Source organism: Cynoglossus semilaevis, chromosome 3, assembly GCF_000523025.1.
Source record: "Cynoglossus semilaevis isolate Cse_v1.0 chromosome 3, Cse_v1.0, whole genome shotgun sequence".
Classification (NCBI taxonomy): Eukaryota; Metazoa; Chordata; class Actinopteri; order Pleuronectiformes; family Cynoglossidae; genus Cynoglossus; species Cynoglossus semilaevis.
In genome coordinates, this window is record NC_024309.1 from 935,042 (window position 1) to 955,013 (window position 19,972).

At 37.7% G+C, this 19,972-nt stretch overlaps 2 protein-coding genes and 2 non-coding genes across 5 annotated transcripts; 1 reads left to right on the plus strand and 3 right to left on the minus strand.

Annotated features, from left to right (window-relative positions):
• Positions 1 to 3,566: 3,566 nt before the first annotated feature.
• trnag-ucc (transfer RNA glycine (anticodon UCC)) lies at positions 3,567 to 3,638 on the minus strand. The gene has a single exon. It is a non-coding gene; the product is annotated as a tRNA-Gly (tRNA).
• A 1,012-nt stretch (positions 3,639 to 4,650) lies between these two features.
• Positions 4,651 to 4,722, minus strand: trnaa-ugc (transfer RNA alanine (anticodon UGC)). The gene has a single exon. It is a non-coding gene; the product is annotated as a tRNA-Ala (tRNA).
• A 428-nt stretch (positions 4,723 to 5,150) lies between these two features.
• ift74 (intraflagellar transport 74) lies at positions 5,151 to 18,812 on the plus strand. 2 transcript variants are annotated; one of them, XM_017031385.2, is made up of 20 exons: positions 5,151 to 5,246; positions 6,196 to 6,330; positions 6,907 to 7,048; positions 7,150 to 7,198; positions 7,378 to 7,476; positions 7,672 to 7,732; positions 7,838 to 7,897; positions 8,014 to 8,075; positions 13,404 to 13,542; positions 13,921 to 13,983; positions 14,194 to 14,337; positions 14,485 to 14,525; positions 14,600 to 14,679; positions 14,857 to 14,910; positions 15,436 to 15,533; positions 15,634 to 15,760; positions 16,573 to 16,736; positions 16,867 to 16,992; positions 18,107 to 18,167; positions 18,292 to 18,407. In XM_017031385.2, exons 2-20 carry the CDS (start codon positions 6,217 to 6,219, stop codon positions 18,405 to 18,407), a joined length of 1,800 nt encoding a protein of 599 aa, XP_016886874.1. In that variant the 5' UTR covers positions 5,151 to 5,246; positions 6,196 to 6,216. The 2 variants fall into 2 exon arrangements, with proteins under 2 accessions (XP_016886874.1, XP_008305616.1); XM_008307394.3 differs by having other exon boundaries at positions 5,186 to 5,301; positions 18,292 to 18,812.
• Positions 8,306 to 13,389, minus strand: LOC103376860 (leucine-rich repeat-containing protein 19). The gene is made up of 7 exons (XM_008307393.3): positions 12,541 to 13,389; positions 11,567 to 11,665; positions 11,225 to 11,469; positions 11,004 to 11,115; positions 9,973 to 10,060; positions 9,098 to 9,304; positions 8,306 to 9,006 (listed from the first exon to the last, which is right to left on the minus strand). The coding sequence occupies exons 1-7, from the start codon at positions 12,673 to 12,675 to the stop codon at positions 8,663 to 8,665; spliced, it is 1,230 nt and encodes a 409-aa protein (XP_008305615.2). The 5' UTR covers positions 12,676 to 13,389; the 3' UTR covers positions 8,306 to 8,662.
• Positions 18,813 to 19,972: the final 1,160 nt, after the last annotated feature.

The following is a 19,972-nucleotide window of genomic DNA, read 5'->3' on the forward strand; positions in this document are numbered from 1 at the left end:
CTTGGTCGTCTTGACGTTGTGGCTATGGGAAATTGAGCTACAGCTAAAGTACTATTTCGTTTAATAACTGTAAAGCAGCTCTTCCTAGTTTTTTCACTTAAAGTTACATGTTTGTCTAGGGCTCACTGCTGCGTAGAAATTCGTCATCATCTGCATATTGTTTGACTTTTCTCATTGCAAAAACGTTTTGTTCTATGATTATAGATACCTTTCTTCCTCCTTTTTCTAAATCATTATATAAAATATTTTAGAATCATATTTGTGATTTGGAATTACATTGTCAGATTAGCATAAACCTAAATAAAATATTTGCAATTGCCTGCTATTTTTCCACCATGGCATTAATGCCAACACATAGTGTAGATATATGTGTAGTAATTGTAGTAATGATTGCTTAAATTAAATGTGTTTTTTATGGCTTCTGAAGTCACACAAATTTTGATTTCTGCAGCTAAATAGAGGGGGAAAATGAATCAAAATGATGTCACAGCTAATGAGGAAGGGATGTTGGACAAAAAACAATTTTCTTCTACTAAATGTTTCATTGCCCCATTTAACTATTTAACGTTATATTGTTCCAGTTATTAAATCTTCATGCAGTTTCGCATTTGGTTTGAACTCTAAACCACAACTATTTTGAGTTTTGTTTAATTTCTTTAAAAAACAATTAATTAAATGACCTTCAACTTGTGGTCATTTTCCACATTGAACAAGTGGACATTTTCAAACTCCACTTGCCCCTGTTACCCGACAAAAAACTATATTTTAAATTGATTAAAGTAACGTCATAATATATGATGGATCAAAATCAATAACAAATCAAATAACACCAAATTCAAAAAGAGAAAAAAAATGTTTTGTTCAGTTGTGACATCATGACGTGAACCTTGAAAACACCCTCCCGTTTGTCACGTCTCCATTTCTCTCCAGTGGTGCACTTGTTCTCCACCATATACCTCGCGGGAATTCATGATTGTCTGTCACAATTACTACTTCATTTTAATTAAGTAAGCTAATGCTAAGTAAGTAAACTAATGCTAGGTAAGTAAACTAAAGCTAACTTAGATAGGGTTACTGCAGTCAACGGGAAAACCCAGTGACCCTTTTTAGGGTTTATGACAATAAAAGTCCTCTTTTTTCTTTGTTGCTCATCTTATTATCAAACTGTGACAAGAGAAAGTGGAACTATCAGCTGTCACACTTTGAACCTAATAAAAACTAGCATAGCAATTGCTATTCTTTTGTGTTGAGAGACAACCGAAAGCAGTGACGATGACATTTTGAAGCTCCTGTAAATAATCAACCGAAAGCAGTGACGATGACATTTTAAGCTCCTGTAAATAATAAAAAAGTAGTGATTATGTCCAGGACAAATGTCTTTGTCTTGACTGACAGTTTTGCAGACAATCACATCTTGCGCGAGTTCCGTGCTGGAGAACAGTAGAGGGAGCTCATATTCACAAGCTGAAGCTAATATACAGTATCATTAACTTCTTAACTTACTCATGTGTATTCACTTTACACATGTACTGCAGTAAGACAAACAGTATTCACTTTCAGAAATGTTTTCTTTTATTTTTCAGGTGACTCTTGGGACCAAAGATGTCTGATGATGGGATTTCTCAATGCGCAGGCAGCGGAAACCAATATGCTCCCAATATTAGTAATACGACAGATATTATTTTAATATAAAATGTTCTTTACATTTTAAACACAGGGTGTTGTAAACATGTTCCTAACGTGAATAATGACTTAGCAATAAATTCTTGAATGTCGAAAATTGACAAAAATGAAGTCCTCACATATGAACTTTGGAACTTTGACATGTGATGTACATGGTTGCCCCAATGCCATGCAATGCAAGCAGTGAGTTCTGCTACAGCTTCAAAGTTGAAGCAGAACCCAATAGTACTCTGTCTGTTTCTAATTTTAAATTCAATTTCTAAAAAGTGATTATGGATATGATGTAACACAATGTCAGGAGTATAGAATGATTCCAGCTTTTCCTAACATTTTTTAAACGTAAACACAGGAAACTGTATTTTGCTTACTTACTTTAAATTCAGTTACTGCAAAAACAATTGTCAGTATCTGTCTCCTTCTTATTATTATTATTATTATTTATTATTAAGCCCATGTTTGTTTTAATCAGAGATCAAACTAAAATGATTAGCTATCTTACCTATCGACTTTGAATGCGTCATTCTAGTGATACAATCCTTTCCAGTAACAGGTGACAAACCTTGATAGCTCTCTGATAGCGATAGCTCTCTGATAGCAATAGATCTCTGATAGCATTAGCGCTCTGATAGCGATAGCTCTCTGTACATCTATGTAATGTAATCTATGTAAAAAAATTTTGTACATCTATGTAATGTAATCTATGTAATTTTTTTTAAAAAAAGAAACAAAACACAGCCATGGTTACATTTGAGTTCTGCTAAAGTTTTGCTAAAGCACTCTCCACTAACGTTGTGTTTTTTTGTTGTTTTTCAGTCATTAATGTGAAGCAAGAGAAAGAGAAAGAAAAAGACGGCTGCTTCGACACATGCTTTGGCATTGTAAAGGCAGTTATGTGCTGTCTTTGTATCTTTGGTGAAATATGCCAATAGCATTGCCCAACTGCTGCTCCCAAGAGTTGAATTTTCTGTCATCATAGAATTAAAATAACCTTTCAAGATGCACCTCTGCTTCAGTTGAGAATGTTTCATTAACAGTACATAAAAACTGTGTCTTTGTTTTTGATTATTTTTGACAGGATTGTGTGTATGTGTGTGTGTTTAAATGATGTGTTGGAGCTGTTGAAGATGAGATAAAAAAGCAAAAAAAAAAAAAAACAAAAAAAAAATAAAATTCTTATTTAAATGTATAGCACCAACTGTCGTACCTGAACACACCTTGTGTGACAGCTGCAACGTGGGCATGACACCCAATAAAATTATAATGCTGACATGAGATAATTCCACATTAAGTTGAATGGGAATGATGAGTCAAAAAAAAAAAAAACACATCAAAATAACTATGTGATGACCGAGAATGGAACTCAGGTCAACTGCTTTGTAGGCAGCAACACTGTACACTATACCACCATCAAGGTGAGAGCAGTAGTTTCCCTCAAATACACAATAATCTATAATGAATATTCATCCAGAAAAACAGAGAGAGGGAAGAGGAAAAGGCTCCACACTTTCAGTGGAGAGCTTTCGTTAAAAAGGCATCAACTGTGATGGCTGGGAATCTAACCCAGGTCAATAGCTTGGAAGGCAGCTAAGCTCACCACTACACCACCATTTCTGTAGATGTACCGCTACAGTTCTGAATGACTGCTGTAAAAACTCTTTAAACCTCCTGGAAATCTCTCCTTTTTTGGAGGCATCTTTGCTCACCACCATACCACCATCGCTAAGGATAGAAGGTTTGTTCTGCCTAATTAGTATTTTGTTTGAAGGTGTCACGTGGTTTGTATTCTTATCATGTACTGAAATAGTTTATAACTGCAAACCTCGTTGGTAATATGTTTTGTTTAGTATTAGGTATTTACTCCGCTGAGATAAAGCTAAAAGGTTTGCGATGGCCGGGAATCGAACCCGGGTCAACTGCTTGGAAGGCAGCTATGCTCACCACTATACCACCATCGCTGTGAGAAAAGAGGGAATTCTCTAAAAACAGCAGCCTGCGTGAGGAATTTACTCCAAGGAGGCGGAGGGAGGAGTAGGAGGAGACACCGGGAAGAGAAAATGGAGAAAAGTACTAAGACGGAAGAATGTTACTGTGACTGTAACAAGTGCTGTTTTCTCTTGTAGAACTTTACAGTATATCATGTCTCTGTTTTTTTTTTTTTCTATTATTCTCAGTTGTTACAGACTGTAAGTCAATACAACTTATATTTCTTCCTGACTGGAGCTGCTGTTAGCCATGTAGCAGTAGCATCATTTTCTGGGTTTGGTCCAGATGTGAGATGAACCTGAATAAATGGAAGATGCATTAAGTACAAAATAAAGTCTGATTAAGATGATACGAGTTTCCCAATAGACCGTAAACTTCTGCTGCATTTTAGTAATTTGGGAAAAGACATTTCAACCAAATTGGAGTTTGTTTGAATTTCTGCTATTTAAACTGTTCTAAACCAATAATCTACCAGAACACTTTACAGCTGGATGCAGACAAGTTAAATGAATAGAATGTACATATCGCATGTGAATATGTCTGGTAATGTTTTAAAATGTCTTTCTGTTGATATCCGGTATTAGAAAAGTATTTTTAAATTGTATGTACTATGTAGATAAAATGGCTTTAACATTAACCACATATTCCTTTTCGCAGCCGAGTGCAGCTCCGGGGAGGCTACCTGGTTGATCCTGCCAGTAGCGTATGCTTGTCTCAAAGATTAAGCCATGCAAGTCTAATTTCATAGTCATTGTTGTGTTTGCTAATTGATTAATTCACCCATTTTAGCAGTAGTTGTTTTCAATAAAATGCTTCCTGCATATATGCCAACGGAAGGAATCTCAACCTCTACAGAGGTATATTTGCATGAATTAACCAATTTACAAATCCCTAAATTCGATAGTTTTGTTTAGAACAGAGCTCAAATTTAAAGGGAATTTTAGTCTTACTCTGGAAAAAATGGCAACTCACAAAAAAAAAATCTGGAGATGCCGGGGATTGAACCCGGGGCCTCATACATGCAAAGCATGCGCTCTACCACTGAGCTACATCCCCACGGTTACAATATCACGAAAAATCATGATAATAAGTGTTGCACACAGTGTCAGCCTTCATATATTTTTATTATCCCCACTTAAGATAATTCGACGAAAATGTTACTCCCAGCACAAACAAGTGATTTGTAAAAACACATGTTAAAAGCGCTTTTAAACAGCTACTCCATATGTCCACGGTTAGCTAGCATCACAACCTGTGGCTAATACCCTGGGTCCGTGCCCTGGTAAACGGATTACACGAATACTATGAGGTATAAATAAAAATATTGTCAAGAACATAAATACAAACAAAATCAATTTGAAAAAGTAGTTGTACGTTAACGCCACTATAACGATGACGGCATGTACGTTTTTTAAACCAGAGTGAGGTGAAGCAGCGTCGACTTTTATTTATGGTCTATGTGTAATGTTCTCTACGGACGATGGGGGGCAGACTAGTCTTCTGTTACACATGGTTCGTTTAAGTAAAGAGAGGAAGACCTGTCTCTTGGTTACAAGAACCGTAAACAACCGGACTTACGGGTGGGTGTTTATTTTATCTGAGGTTGTTAAGGTTTTGTCCTATTTCCGCTCCCAGGTAGGACTTTTATAAATCGCAGCCGGTTTTTTAGATTACACCATTTTAACAAAAAAAGGAAGGATAGTTTATTTAAAGATACAACGCATGCTCGCTATTCTTAGCTAGCAAAACTGCTATAATTTTTTACCACAACCTACCCATAGTAAACTCGAGTAAATAAGAATAATGCAAATAATTCGCGCTACTTACATAGCCTTTGAGAACCTTTAAGAAGCCACGTGTTGCAATTATACCTCGCAATGATACTGTGCATTTGAGCAATCTTCCATTTCTATGCGTTCGTTTGGTTAGTGTTGAAAAGTTACACCATAAAACTTAGAACAAAAATTTAAATGATTTTTTGTTCTTTTCAAGTGCTATCTATACAAGGCAGACGGCAAAACCTAATGGCAGTATTTTAAATTAATTTGGTTTAACTGCCAAAGAGAAAAATTAAAGGCCGAACATTTAAACATTAAACATTTTAAAGTTTAAGATTTGGCTTCAGAATTATTAGACCTAGCTGTCCGTCTGACAGTACTGGGACAAAACAACTAATAGATGCATGTTGTTTTTTTTAAGTCAATGAATTTCAGCTATTCAGCTAATCGGGATTCGAACTTGCCCAGGAGGTGAATTCTGGGACAGAGACATTGCCTCTGGGCCAAAGCGCCACCAGCTATGTTAAATAAATCTATATTATTATTCCCTGTACGAGAAAAATGAACGGGAACCCATTATTATTGGAAGATGATTACGACTCCTCAAAAATATCCATATTGTCAAGAAATGATTATGAAATATTTCATTATTTGTTTGTGTAATACATACTGTATTGTGTTGTTCTTATGTTATTTTCCTCTCCGCATCCCCAAATGACTGATGTGCCACTTGTGTTATTCATGTCCATAGCGGTGCCGTGCTTCAGACACCATGGCAAGCCAGCGCCCTTCGTCAAGTATCGGTCGTCCAATGAGCCGAAGCGGATCCGGAAGACCCCCGACTGCAGTTCGACCGCCTCCTACAGCCATACGCGTTGCAACTGGGGTATATTATTATATTATGTTATGGGATTAATACATTATTGTGTTGAGTGAGAGTGGCGTAGTGTCATGTTTATTTAAAGATTGCGGTATGTGTTAGCATGACTCAACTGGTAGTGTCTCTTGATATTCCTTATAAAAACTTACAGTCCTTAGTCCTTGGGTACTCTATGCAGCTGCCATCTTATGGTGAACCATAAAATTGCATTTTTTATACTTTCATTTTATGACAGGTTGCGGGCTATATGAAGTTTGTTCTTCTTAGTTCTGGCCAGACTTTGGACTGTTTTGTTTAAAGCAGTGGTCCCCAACCTTTTTTGTATCAAGGGCCGGTCAGCCGTTACTGCTGAACGGTAATTATTTATATTGATAAGGGTATAGACGCTGGATAAATACATCAAGATGTGAAAATGATGTCATAAAATAACTGAAATCAGGCTGTTCATTTACTTGTACTACACTTGTACTCTGCCATTTTTATCTATACATGACTCGATCTTTCTGATACCTTTTTTTTAAAAAAACAAACAAACAAAACAAGTAATTATTTAATAAAATTATTGTTTCTCTTCTTTGACAGATGGTTCCAGGTACCAGCGGTCATCCTGGTATGAGGGTTGGAATCCCAATTGCCACGCCTGGAGTCCTGTCGGCACAGATCCGAGTGACAGACAGGCCTGTAACCCAACAAGGGCTCAGCGGAATGAAGACTGGAATGAAAGGTCCCTAAAAATGCATATGATTAGAAAACCTATCGCTGTATCAATTGAGAACTTTACATTCCTCGTTTTTAAATTTAATTTTTTCCCCTCATGCACAAAAGGACCCCAGAGGCAGATACTGGATAAGTCCTACTATTTAGGGCTTCTCAGGTAACACATGAAAAAAAAACAACAAAAAACAACATTCATCTGCATGTGGATAATGATAAATTTCCCTTTTTTTATTTAACCCATGGCAACATGTGTATGATAATTACTGTTGAGAAATTTCATTAAAAAATAAAACACGACCTTTGCTGATACTAATGAATATTGTTGCTATCACGTAGGAGTAAGATCACTGAGTTGACTACAGAGACCAGTAAAATGCACAAAGAGATTGATAACTACAATCAGGAGAACTCAGTCTATCTCTCCTATGAAAAGAGGTGAGTAATATATATATATACATGTATATATATATATATATATATTTATATGTATATATATATATATATATATATATGTATATATATATACATATATATATATATATATATATATATATTTTGTTTTTGTTACTCGACATTAAATGATGCTCTGAGCAAAAATGACCGGACCTCTGGTGTGTTCTTGTCCCCCAGAGCTGAAGGAATGGCTGCAGAGATCAAAGATTTACAAGGCCAGCTTGCTGACTACAACATGGTAAACTGCTTTGATCGTCTCTGTTTATTACACACCCATCTCTAATTTTCTCCGGTTAGACACTGACTAAAAATAGTTTACAAACAACTTTGTGTTTGTCTGCAGCTGGTGGATAAGCTCAACACAAACACTGAGATGGAGGAAATGATCAACGACTACAACATTGTAAGTCCCCGATGGTAACGTTTAAGCACAAAACTCAAATCAATTTGCGGTAAAAAAAAAAATAACACAGTAAGGGTTGTCATCGTTGCTGCCATTTCCTCTCCCTGTTCTTTCAGCTGAAAGCTCAGAACAACAGAGAAGCAGAGAGCATCGACCGTATCTTCACAGAGAGAAGGGAGTAAGTAAAATAATTGAGAGCAGTTTGAGCCCTGTCATGGGAGTTAGCCCCGGAGCTAATGTTAGCTTTGGCTCTGGACCAGATCACTAAGTCTTGCCTGTGCATTCCAACTACGGTTGGGGCGCCAAAGCAGGAAAGAGCTAACGTGTAACCAGCCGTCTTAGAAAAAAACATTTATTTAATTAAAAGTAAAAAAAAAAAAATAAATCTTTCTTTGTAAATATCCCATGTTACAAGTTGGACACCTGTGGTTTATAGAGAAGTGCGGCCTATATATGTACTTTTTTTTTTCTTTTCTGGGTGCGGCTTATATTCAGGTGTGGAAATAGTATAAATGAAATCAATTATGGTAATTAAACCAAACAAACAAACAACAAAAATTCAAATCTTGAAAGCCACTACAAACTATCAGTATGAGTTTCTAATTCATATTAGTGGGAACAATAAAATCCTAAATGATTTGATTCTTTTTTTTTTATCTCAGAGGTTTTTGTTGCATCTGTGAACAAATGAACCTAAATGTATGTGTAACAGAGAGATCTTGTCTTTGTTAGAGGCGAAATGTCCAAATTTCTACGGGGGTTTTCTTATGGTCCTGCCACATTTGCACCTACTTCTTGTCTCTCATCTCTTCTTACGTACGGATCCTCAAAATACACCTCCTCCTCATCCTCCTCTCCGTCCACTTGCCAGCTGTCTTGCGTAAAGGAGAACGTCTTGTGGCTGAGCTGGAACCGCGGGAAGTCTGTCGACGCAACGTTGTCTTCCTCGTCCTCGAAGTCCTCCCCGAGCCGCTGATGGCGGTAGTCGTGGTAAAGCCTGTACAAGGACGGCCCCTTGATGGCACATACGATCAGAATGGTGGTAGTCAGCGCCAAGGCCAAAACGGAAGCTGTGAACTTCCACGAGTTTCCCGCCACAGCCGTCTGGTCTAGTGGGGGATGGGTCGTATCGTTAGGTTTGTTTTCTTCAAAGTGGGGCCATATGTTGACGTTCAGGGAAAGAAAGAAATGGTCACGTACCTGTGATTCGACTCTGGTTAGTAGTGGACGACTGTGTGGTCTCCGGTACCGAAGACGTCCAAGGCTGTTGAGTGGTCACCGTGGTGATTGGTGTTGTTTGTGATATAGTTGTAGAGGTGGTTGATGGTAATGAGTAACATGCGGCTGCAGCAATTGACAGATTCTTTCCGTTCTGGTTTTCTGGAGAAGCACAGGTGACTTGTTCTCCTGTAAAGACAAATATCACACGTACAGAAAACGAAAGGAAATTTGAAGTATCCTAGGGGTGGCTCTATGAAACTTTTTTTTTTTTACGTCCTATACCGATACTGCAACTTGGAATTTCTGCAGATAATAATACTAATCCGATACCTTCCTTTCTCCTTTGGTGCCGTTGCTGGGGTGGTAGCGTCACTGTTTACGGCATGTCGCGCAAAGTTGAGTTGAGCATTTGGGCTTAGGAATTGGATTGGACGGGCTATAGTTTTTTTTGTTGTTTTTTTTTAATCGATGTTTGATCCTAACATTTTGACCAATACCGATCCTGAGTGTCAGATCGAGGCATTCCTAATCCACAAATCAACTTGTAGCATGACATTTCTTTTGTTAGTGAATTTCTGAATTAACCGACTTACTTACTCACTAAATTTAAGTGATGTGTTTTAATGTCAGTCATTTGCAAACAAAATGTGCAGTACATACTGTAGTTGAACCAAGGTGTTGAACACCACTTAAAACTTTGTCAACAAGAAATCCCATAACTGAAATTAAGTTTATCTAATCACAAAGAATTCATTCCTCATTCTTAGTAACCCAATAGGCGAGCCTTAAAAGTTAGTAAATGCTAAATCATAAAAAAAAAAATAAAAAAAAATTTTTTAGCATATAATGCTTACCAAGGATAATGTTGGCCACGATGACCTCGTAAATGCCAAGCAGTGGAGGACAGGAACAATTCCAGGCATTTCCGTCTAGCCTCAGCACCTAATTGGAGCAGCTAGGGTTAGCTGGTTGTCAATAAACAATAACTTGTCTGAAGGAAAAAAAACCTTCACAATGTAAAGTCTACTCTTTAATCTGATAAAGATCGTGTCTCAGTGAAAATAAATATATATGTATATATAAATATTAGTATGAATATTAATAATAGTTGTTGATTTACACTGGCCGTGGCAGTGAAAAATTAACAAAGAAAATGAAATGTGACTGTCCCCGTTGTGGGACCAATAAACAACTTAATTTATCTTAGGACTTATCTTTTCTTATACATCACTATCACAAAATCGAAAAATAAAATTAAGATTATGAGTATTAGGGCCACATTGAGATTGCAAAAATATCAAGAATAAATGCGTACATTTACGAGAGCAAAGTCACACCTTTATGAGAATGTATATTTGAATGTAAGTGTGTGAAGAATCTTGAGATATTATATATAAATATACTGTATATTACATTACATTACATTACAATACATTTAGCAGACACTTTTATCCAAAGGGACTTCCAATTTGAGTCAGTCAATCAACAATCAAGCTACAGTAAACATACAAAATACATAAATAATAATAAATAGAAAATGTACAGTTATATAGTATGTATATATGTAAATGTATATATAGAGTATATATACATTTCCAATTCCACATCACATCACCACAGCATCACCTTAATAATCGTAAAATATATTTGTCGTCTTTTTACATTCTAATCAATACAACTTAATTGTTATAAAAATATGACTTTTTTTCTTGTTACGTTTTTCTCATAAACCCGTGAATATGCTTTCACTTTTTAATTTTTTAATTTAATTTTTTTTTTTTTAATTTTAATTTTCTTTTTCATCCTCAATAGGGCCCCAATACTCAAGCATACAGTTGTTTTTCTCCACTGTTCCTGATCATTGCGAAAAAACTGACAGCTTTACCTTTAGTGTGTTTATCCCTCTGGTAAAGTTTGTGGGTAGGCTAGTCAGCAGATTATCGGACAAGTCCAGCTCCTTCAGATTACCAAGGCCTGACAGAGCTTCAGGATCAAGGCTGTGAATAAATGATGTGACACGTTATTTCTATATTCAGCTCTAGTCTGACTTAATAATTATCACTTATTATGTCACACTGATAAGAGTTTTTTTTTTTTTTAATTTACCTACTTATTTTGTTCCTGGAGAGGGACAGAACTGTGAGGTTTGGTACCACTGAGAAGTACTCGGCTGGTATTGCAGTCACCATGTTTTCATCCAAGTAAAGTTCTGTCAGTTCAGGATAACTGGCTAGGGCTTTCCGGTCCGTTTCATTTAAAGTTATCAAATTCTGGTCAATCACCAGCTTACTAACAGAACAGTTGACGTTAAGAGGAATCGCCTGCAGGGACTTGTTGGAAAAGTCTACCCCCTAGTGGACGTAAAGGTGAACAGTTATTGCTACATTATAAGCTTGCACAAAGTCAGACACTGTGAACAGTGTCCATATTGTTGAATCATGTTGGTACCTCAGCCGTTTCCATTATGTCAAAGGCTGCAGAGTAGAGAATTACTGCAGAGGACCACAGCAGTAGGACCGTTTGTCCGCAACTCGGCTTCATCTTAACCTGGAAAAAGAAAACAAATGTTTGCTTTACTTAAGATTCAAATTTTCAACAAAAGGAATTTCATGCTCGATTTCCGAAAATGGGATGCAAGCCAGTTCTAAACATGCTTCTGGTTTTTAGATTGTTATTTAAAGGACCCTTTTCAATGTATTGCCACATTTGAGGTGCCATAGTGTAGCGCGTTGTTTCCCAAAGACTGGGTCACGGCCCTCAGGTGGGTCGCAAGACTTGGGTCGTGAAAGTTTGTGAGTTAATCAATAGACCCCTGGTTTCCCAGGAGGCGTTTTGTGGCTTTTTAATGGCCGCCACAATCTAACGTGACACAAAGTATCACGAGGACAGGAACAATAGAAAATTTAAAAATGTCCAAAAAAATCTCAGCCGATACTATCACGTCATTTACATTAGCACAGTTGATGTTTGTATATAAAGATGTACACTCAATAATTTACGCTGTTAAACCCCAGATAAGCTTCTGACACAAAGTATCACGAGGACAGGAACGATAGAAAATTAAAAAAAAAGTCTTAACATTATGTAAAATTTTGACCGTAAAAATCTCTGCCGATAGTATCACGTCATTTCCATTAAAGATGTACACTCAATGATTTACGCTGTTAAACCCCAGATAAGACTTTGATCTTGGAATATTTCTACTGGTTCATGACCGCTTGTGAAACATGAACAGTTTGAAGGTTTTACTTCATGCAAATACTAAATCTAAATGACCCCATACCATGACATCTTAACAGCAGCTGTTCATAATAGTAATAATTAAAAAAAAAAGATTTAAATTGATTTAGTATTCAATCACGTCCGTTTAACATAAAGAAACATGTATTTCAGCCTACCCGTGAAATAGCGAAGAAACGTACCTGTGTTCCCACAGAGGCTGTAATGAACTTTTGTTCACCTATTTCCCGGACGCAGCCAACGCAGCAACTGAACTTTGTTCCTTGTTGTAAAGCACAATGGCACAAAGGCCCACACTGTGAATACAGGACAAGCATCTGTAATTGATGACATTTTCTTCTTACCCACGCATGAGCTAAAATTTTATTTACCTAGATGATTGATTTCCACTGAAAGATTTAAGTGAATTTAACAACTATTGTACAAGGAAACATTGGAGAAGATCAGAAAGATCGGGGCGGGAGTGAGTTTATCTTTCATAATAAAAGAGAATAAAAGGCTCCACAGAATGAGGTGTTGGCTAGCAAAAACGGGTTGTGAGTCAGTTACTTAATGCCATCCAACCTTTGCCCCCTTGTACTGTAAATATCAGTTTGACCGGAGCAGTACAATCATAACCCCCTTTGTTTTCATGCAAAGAAGTACAAGTATATTAGATATTTATTATAATTTACTCATATTTAATGAAATATAATTTTACAAAAAAAAAAAATGAAATAAATTCTCAAGCGGGCCGGATTAAACACCTTAAAGCAGCGGTACCCAAACCCCCGGGTCTGGAACCGGCACCCGTCTGTTGGTCGATTGGTACCGGGCCGCACAGAAAGAATGCATAACTTACATTATTTCTGTTCTATTTATTATCTGATTCTGGACAATTTTTTAATTTTGAAAAATGACCAGATTCACAAAAAAGGTTGGGGACCGCTGCCCTAGAGGACCGGTTTTGGCCCGTGGGCCGTATGTTTGACACCTCTGGCATACATAAATACATGTATGTATGAATGATGTGTCAACATTTGCCTCCGTTGTGTCTGCCTTACAGGAGAGAGGAGGCGGTCAGGGCCATCGAGGAGGAGATCAGGAGAGAAAGGCAGGTCGCTGACGAGGTTGTCCAATCAATGCCAGCTGCAAAGCAAGAGAAGTATTTTACCATGGCCTCGACCAATGAGGAAATGCTGCAGGTATGACAAGTGTCTGACCACAGTGACAGTGTGTTATTACTACTAGACGTGTATGTTGTTGGTTCTTTGAGGCAGTTTACATCGTAATAATTCCAGTCGCAAATTAAAAACAAGTGAGAAACACAAACACCAACCTGCTGTTATTTGTCTTTCTGTTTCAGTAATGTCATATTTAGACAGTTTACCTCATCAGATTTATATTTAATTCTGTTGAAAGCCATATTTATAACCTAGGAAGTTAGACCTTCATAACACTTGTTAAGTTAATAGTTAACATTACTGCTTTTGTGTAGTATAAAACTTTTGGGTTTGAAGCATTTCGTGTTCCTTTTATTTTTTTTACCTCTTCCTTTTTCTGACACCTCCTTTGTGTTGCAGGAACTCTCTGCTCTTCAGGAGGAGCTAGATGTTCTGATGACCAAGAAGGAGGACTATGAAGCAGTGAGTTTAAAAAAAAAAAAAATGGGGGATGGAGTGTGGAACATTTAAGTAGAAATTTGTCAAAATTTGTATGGCGCGCGATTGGATTCCGAAACCAACATCAAATAATAATGTTTGACAGTAATGTGATTTTTTTTTATAGTCCAGATCACAGGGTGTCTGTTCAGAAAAATTCCGGCCCTGCGTTACATCTGACGTCATTGTGTGCAGGAGCTGGCTCACTCCCAGCTGAAACAGGAAGTGGTTCGTCTCTACGAGACTCTGTCAACACAGGAGGCGAAGCGCGACGCCATGGAGGCGGAGCAAAAGAACCTGGGCTCACCGCAGGAGGAGAGGGAGAAATTATTCAAACAGGTGAGCATCACGACACAGACCAAGAAGGGAGGTGGTCTTAATGTCCAAACTAATATACAGTAGGTTTGTTTGTGTTTACTGGCCATATTTGTAAAACAATATATATTTATTGAAATTTAGAAAAGTTAAATCCATTTTTTTTTTCAGGTAAAAGAAGACAATCAGGAAATTGCAAATCTGGATAAACAGTAAGTACTCATATGCAGTATTTCCTTATGGAGTAAAGACTTATAACTAATAACTAATGTGTTTGGTTTTTTAGGCTGACGGAGATCAGGGACAGGACCCAACAAATCACAGATCAGATCCAGCAGCTGGAGCAGGACTCGGAGGAAGCTCAGGGTAAAACAGTCGACTGATTATGTCACCGTTTGAATGCTGTAACCTTTAGCATCATCATCTGGTCTATTAGCTCTAACTTTAGCACGCTAAGACACTGTAGCTTTAAGGAGCAGTAGCGTGTCGTTTGAAATACTTCAACATTGACCCGACAGTTATGCGATTCTGTTTTCTTTTCAGGGGAGTGTCAACAAAAATACAAGGAGTTAAAAAAGAAGGAGGAAGAAATCGACCGTAAGTGTAAATTCCCGAATGTGTTTCTCAGGTCTACGTCTTACGACGGTATGTTACGTAAAAACACGACAAAAACAAAATCAAAATCAGAAACAAAAACAAAACAAGTTTCATCAGGTTTATGACGTCCTCGACCTACAGCGCTTTGTGGTTACGTCACCCTCTCCCACAAATTTAGGAAAAAGAAAGTCTTTAATTCCGACATATGCCGTTAAAACATGCCCCGTGTGGACGGAGCGGATGAATACGTTCTCATATATCATCAATCCTCACCCTCCTGTCCTACATATACTTTTACGCAGCTTTAACCTCGAGCCCCTAGTCCCTGTTTTTTTTTTTTTTTTTCCAACCAGTGACACCGCACTATAATAAAACCCCGCATTTTAACACGTGGCCACAAGAGGTCCCTAAAGTCAAATTCTCGTGTTTCCAGTTTTTGGTCGTTCATTGCAAGTCTGAGAGCGCGCTGCTAATAAAACATGTCAATATATATATATATATTTTTTTGTTTTCCCTTCGATGCAGGATTTTTGGAGTCATTCGAGGAGACTAGTGCTCAGCTGCAGGAGAAAATGACACACAGTCAGGAGGATATTGTTTCCCTCCTGGAACACAGCAGCAGGGTAAGAGGAAGAAAGATGGGAGGGGGGAGGGGGTGATTAGAGGGACTAAAAGGAAAATATTAGACCTAAAGTTGATGAGGACTACCGTGTTTGTGTGTAGAGCATGTTAAGACTACGCCACGTGGACACGGTCACTGCCAGCGAACTGAAGAACATGCAGGAGATGCTGGTCAGCAAGGAAACGGAAGTGGTCCAATCAGAGAGCACGGCCAAGGGACTGACAACAGGTCAGTGACACACACGCGCGCTGTTATGTTCTTGAACACTCCCCACAGACTCATATTCCTCAGCCCATCACACTAACTTTAATGTGACCCTATAATTCTGATCTAATCCAATTTAAAAAAAAAAAAATTGTGAATCTCGAAATACCTTTCCCGTCACCAAAAGTATCACCAAAATGTCCTCACAATTTAAGCTGTACCGGGAGCACACGCTCAAAGCATTTTTCAGGATTTCTTGTATTCAGAGTGTAGAGGTGGCACCACCTACAGGAGACTTCTGGTTTTCTTTTTCCACCTCGAAAAATGGACTAAAATTGACTTAGAATTAGAGGTGGAAAAAGTACACTTTACTCAAGTAAAAGTACCCATCTAAACATCTACTCGAGTAAAAGTAAAAAAAAAGTAAAAAAAAAAGGTAAAAGTAAAAGTTAGTTACTTTAATTTACTTGATGCGAAAATGGACAAGTCATACTTCCAATCTAATTTTCCAATTTTTTTTTTTTTTGTTCGGCAACAGCCACCATTCAACGTTCATCTTATTCAACGTTCTCTGGCTACATTAAAATAGTGGGAAATCCGCGCACGCAAGCCCACGCAATTTTCTTTCAATTAACGCAGATTGTTTTCCCGCCGCATATTTTAAAAATTACAAATTACTCACAAAGAGTACTCAGTTACAATAATGTGAGTAAATGTAATTTGTTACTTTCCACCTCTGCTTAAAATGACTTCGAATTCTATCATTTTTGGGGGTGGGGGCTACATGATCCAAATTATGCGGGAGGCCCACTCTTTATTCCTGTCTCCACACCCAGAGTCGCAGCGTTTGCAGCAGGACCTGGAGAAGGTGCAGCAGCTGGAGGGCAAGATCACGGGAGAGCTGAGCAGCCTGAAGGAGCGCATCGGCACCATGGAGTCTGAGCTGCGCAGCTATAGAGACCTGGACTCTCTGAAATTCTCAGCAGAGGAGAAGAAGAAGGTAACGTCAGCCGAACTGGAGGTGCAGTTAGTGAACAGGACACGGCTACGCAGTCGACGTTGACGGACCAGATAAGGACTACATGCTAGCTCACAGCCTAAAGCCCTGTGTTTTTCTGTTTGCGGTGCAGCGGCTGCAGATGGAGCGCGTGTCCCTGACAACGCGCAGAGATTCATTCAAACAGTTGTTGGATGAGATGAAGCAGAAGAACGAAGGCCTGAAGAGCAAACTGCAGGAAAACGAGACCCACGCTCAGGTGAGAGGGACGCCCTTGTCTCTTCGTGGCCTTACTGCGATGTTGGGATCGGACTGATCTGATCTTAATCTAATCTAACCTAACCTAAACTGAGCTATTCTAATATAATCTAGTCAATCTCTAATCTAATTGGTCTAATCCAATCTAATTTAATCTGATTTAACCTAATCTTGTTTTTTTCTAATCCAACCTAATCTAATTTAATCTAACCTAATCTAATCTGAGCTATTATAATATAATCTAGTACAACAACCTAATCTAATTTAATCTAACCTAACCTAATCTGAGCTATTCTAATTTGATCTATTTTAATATAATCTAGTGCATCTCTAATCTAATTGATCTAATCTGATCTATTCTAGTCTAATCTCCTCCAACTTCCAACATCCAATCTAAAATCATCTAACCTACTCCAGTCTAATCTAGTCGAATCTATTCTAATTCAATCTCCTCCAACTTCATCCAATCTAAAATAATCCAGTCAACTCCAGCGTAATCTAATCTGATCTATTCTAGTCTAATCTCCTCCAACTTCCAACATCCAATCTAAAATCATCTAACCTACTCCAGTCTAATCTAGTCTCATCTATTCTAATTCAATCTCCTCCAACTTCATCCAATCTAAAATAATCCACTCAACTCCAGCGTAATCTAATCTGATCTATTCTAGTCTAATCTCCTCCAACTTCCGACATCCAATCTAAAATCATCTAACCTACTCCAGTCTAATCTAGTCTCATCTATTCTAATTCAATCTCCTCCAACTTCACCCAATCTAAAATAATCCAGTCAACTCCAGCGTAATCTAATCTGATCTATTCTAATCTAATATCGTCCAACTTCATCCAATCTAAAATAATCCACTCAACTCCAGCGTAATCTAATCTGATCCATTCTAATCTAATATCCTCCAAATTCATGCGAGCAGAAACACTCTAACCTACTCTGACCTAATCTATTCTAATTCATTCTAATCTAACTGAATTTTTTCAAATCGAATCTAATTGGATCTAATTGAATCTAATCTAACTAAACATTTCTCTTTTGTATATGTGTCGTGACTCAAAAAAGGTTGGGAAACACTGTGCTAATCAAGTGGTTTGTTTCCCTGTAGCTGGCGAACCTGGAGAGAAAGTGGCAGCACATGGAGCAGAACAACTTTGTCATGAAAGAGGGTATCCTTCACTGTTTGTGTGTTTGTGTGTTGTGTGTGTTGTGCACTGATAACAGGATGCTAAGCTGCAGGTCAGAAATCATTCCTACATTGAACTCCTGATCTTTCCTCAACTATCCCATCAGTCATCGCTTCTAAATCCCAGGAGAGCGACTTCGCATCAGTGGCCAAGAATGTCTCCAAACAAGTGTCTGAATACAACAGATGTCTCATAGCCTCGCTGCAGAACAACAGAGCGTAGAGCAGCACTGATGGACATGGTACTTGTTTGTCACTTCTGGCTGTAGTCTTTGTTTCTCCCTGGAAAGTATTTCAATATATATGTATAAATATACATAAATATAAATATATATATATAAATAAATCTAAATACACATAAATACACATATATAAATATACTTAACGAGCAAACATATATATATATATACACATATATGTGTATGTATGTGTATATATTTATATATATTTATGTATATATAAATATACTGTATATAAATATTTTGTATATGTATATAGTGTTCCCTCTCTACATTGCGGTTCTGCTTGCGTTCCCTCAGTACATCGCAGAATTTTTTTTTTTAAATCTGAGCTCACGAAATTTTCGGTATAATGCCAAATATAGCCAAAATAAACTAAAAAAAACATAATAAACATAATTATACATCTTTATGTATTCAAAGTATCCAATGAATACATAATATTTTTGTGTATATTCACATTGTACAGTTAAAAAAGCCATAACTTCACACATCACAAATAGCTTCATTGTAAAAAAAAAAAGTGTAAAAGAGCGTCTAGGTGAAAGTATAAACTAGGGCTAAATATGATTAATCGTGGGGTAGCGTGGGTTGATCACAATTAATTGTGATCGAATAAATTAATCATGATTAATCCAGATGTTCCAACAATTGTAAATATGACAAAACCCTTGTTTTCTGTATATTGCCGTAACATAAAAGACGAACAACAGCAGGTAGATGTTTGTTTGTGTATGTGACTAATCCAAATGATGACCCAAATGAAGAATAACTAAATAAATAAAGTAGAAGGAAAAAGTTAGCTTCGTTTTGGTGTGTCAAGAGTTGGATAAGAGGGCTGGGTGAAGAGCAGGATAGACGGAGCGTTATATAAATAAATGACATGTAAAAGTCCTTCATAAAGGCTAAAATACTAATAGCCTTTTCTACGCCATCTATTGGAGAAATGCGGGCATTCCAGGGAAAAGACTGCGGGCATTGCAGGGAAAAGACCAAAGCATAATGATAATAATTTGCACAAGTTTTGCGGGCCGCATTAAAAAGCTGAACGTGCCGCACCTGGCCCCCAGGCCATAGTTTGCCCATACCTGATCTAACCTTAACACATTTAATCATTCTAATAATTGTTGCATCATAATTAGGACATTTTTTTTTCAGGTTTATTGCTTTAATAACAGGACAAAAACGCATCCACAGTTTGCATAAAATCCAAATTCTGCTCTAGAAATATATCTGACCCCTTCAGTACATAGATATCAAAGAGTAAACATTACAACGGCAGCAGGGGGGCAGCAGAGGGAGCTCTTTTGCAAATGTACAGTCAAGGTCAACGCAAACACGCAGGGCGGACGGACGGACGGGGGGGAGGGCTGTTTGGTGCATGTTTACGCTCCCCATGTTTGCTCTCCGTCTGCACAGCGTGGGCCTGGTCCACACCTGGCCAAACAGGTCCAATCCATTTCAAGTCTTGAACCAGGGATTGAGAACACTGCAAGTTGGGGGGCAACATTGATCATTTCTTACAGCAGGTCACAGATTTCATTCAAAT